This window comes from Octopus bimaculoides, chromosome 4 (genome assembly GCF_001194135.2).
Source record: "Octopus bimaculoides isolate UCB-OBI-ISO-001 chromosome 4, ASM119413v2, whole genome shotgun sequence".
Taxonomy (NCBI): Eukaryota; Metazoa; Mollusca; class Cephalopoda; order Octopoda; family Octopodidae; genus Octopus; species Octopus bimaculoides.
In genome coordinates, this window is record NC_068984.1 from 41,573,530 (window position 1) to 41,576,186 (window position 2,657).

The window sequence follows — 2,657 nt, forward strand, 5'->3', positions numbered from 1 at the left end:
TTTTTATATGCTAGGCCACTTGGTTTTAAATTGAATTAATATTCAATTTATCACCCTATCTATCTATCTATCTATCTATCTATCTATCTATCTATCTATCTATCTATCTATCTATCTATCTATATATATATATGTATGGGCAACACACACACACGCACACACACACACACGTATGTACACCAATTGCATACATATTTTTTGTATGCATACATGTTCGTATGTGTGTGTGTGTGTTGCCCGTATATCAACAAAACACTTTTTTCCTCGATGGAAAAAAAAAACAACAAAAGTCTTAAAAACATGCGTGTTGCTAGAAGGAGACTTAACTCCTGTTTGTAAACAATGCTAGCTTTTTCTCCGACTTGAAAATTGTTAAAAGTTATGGTTGAAAATCGATTTTCACAGCTATATGCAGGTGCCTCTGAGAGAAAAAGTTGACGCAAATACAGATAGGGTCATGACGAATGTCCTCCTAAAATTGGAGCAACATGCATGCTAATTTGTGGATGTGCATAAATTATATTCCCGTACACACACACACACACACACACACACACACACACACACACACACACACACACACACATCTTGCCTTTTATAGATACGGATGTGTGTGTGAACATATTTCTCTGTATGTGTACAAGGAGAAGGTAAGTGTTTATGTCAATCATGTTCAATTAGTAACTTGCAATGCTTCCCTCTCCCTCTCTTTCCCCTTTCTCTATCTATATATGTATATTTCTTCACATGTGCATGTGTGTATGTATGTGCATTTGCTTCTAGTGCCATAAAGTGTTGTTGCCAAAAAGGGTTCTTTGTCCAGTAAGCCATGCCAAATTGCCTGGATCCAAAAAGCTGTGCCAAATTGTCAGCGTCAAACAGCCACACCCAGTTGTCTCATTCTGGCTGAATCATACTTATCTCTTACTTCCAAGTTGAAGATGGACAAAAGAGAAGCTTCTGTTTTGATTTTGTGGTTAGATTTGTTACTTTTATAATACATTATATTTTTTTCAATTACATTTCTTTATATTTTATAGCATGTGGAGGAACATTTACTGCTTCGGAAGGGGTGCTGATGTCTCCAGATTATCCAGATATATTAAGTAGACCTGTTAAGTGCATTTGGATTATAAATGTACAACAAAATACCCAGATACGGTTAAATGTTACTGACTTTGGTCTCGTTTCTTCAATGAGTTGTTCATTGAATTACTTAGAAATACGGTAAGTAAAAAACACAAACTCAATATTAATTGACTACCATTGAATTAATAACTTGCTTCAGCTGTAATTAATAATTACTGATTCTCTAAAAACCTGACTTTACTAATGTTATGTCACATCTGTTTCAGAACTAGTAAGGTGCATAACTCCTCTACCCTGATCTACCTGATATGTCTGTCTCTCTTCCTCTCATATCCTCAAAAATATATATAAGCAACAGAAGCAGTATTAATACTGAGAGGTAATATTTATCCCCATTTAAACATGGATGTTCTGTTAGAACAAACTATACTGCAATAGATACTATGAGAGAAACTGTCATAGTGGCATTTGATGCAAAATGCACTCTTGTTTATATTACTAGTGGGGGTATAAATCCCCATCCTCTCCAGTATCATGCCCACCAGCTCACATGACTTCAACCTTCCTTGGTCTTATCAATGATGGATGCTTCCTTCCACAAGATCATGTATGAAACACATTTCCCCAATCAATCTTCTGCAATCTTCTAGAAATCTTAACTTGCCCATATTTTGGGGAAGCAGTCATTGACCTTCAGTTAAACTGAACATCAACTGCATCAATCTTCTTGGTCTGGGAGATCTGCAAATGTGATATACATTGCTTTTCTTTATCTGGTTAATCTATAAAAATAAATATTTCCCAATCTAGCATGGAACATGGGTGATAATTGATGATTTTTTAATTAGCTTCATTAATTTATTCCTTATCCCCCTCATCATTTAATGTCCACTTTTCCATTCTATCATGGATCACATTCGTTATTGTTTCATCATCATCATCACCACCACCACCATCATTTAACGTCCATTTTCCATGCTGGCATGGGTTGAACAGTTTGACAAGAGCTGGCAAGCTGGAGAGCTGCAACAGGCTCCAATTGTCTGCTTTGGCATGGTTCCAATGGCTGAATGTCCTTCCTAATGACAACCACTTCACAGAGTGTACTGGAAGCTTTTTACATGGCACCAGCACTTATGGGGTCACCAAGTAGCTTGAAAGACAAAGACCTCTCAGCTGAGAGAGGAAGTGGATCCAAGAGAAGTGGCCACGTGTCAGATGAGAGATTAGAGTATGATAGAGGGATAGATACCCTCTTACTATAGAGGAAATACTTGGCTACATCAGTGGGTTGAGGAAGGAGAGGAAGGTGGGAGAGAGTCAGAGAGAGAGAGAGAGATAGGGAGAGATAGAGAGAGAGAGACAGTTAGTGTGTTCATAGCTTGCACGGAGTACACAGTATGGAATTTCTGCATATATATGTACATATATGTATGTATTCCGTATTCCCGAGCATCATACTAATACATCCTTTTGTTATTTACACCACCTGTCCTCGTCTGTTGTTGTTTTTTCGTACATTCTCCCATATATATATATATACATATATATATATATATATATATATA

The 2,657-nt window shown here is 36.8% G+C and overlaps 1 protein-coding gene across 1 annotated transcript in view; it reads left to right on the plus strand.

Annotated features, from left to right (window-relative positions):
• LOC106881670 (cubilin) overlaps nt 1-2,657 on the plus strand; it is a 218,541-nt gene that overhangs the window by 93,843 nt on the left and 122,041 nt on the right. Inside the window, exon 26 of the mRNA XM_052967022.1 lies at nt 1,041-1,227. Coding sequence (XP_052822982.1) covers nt 1,041-1,227 — 187 coding nt within the window. The remainder of the gene's footprint in view (nt 1-1,040; nt 1,228-2,657) is intronic.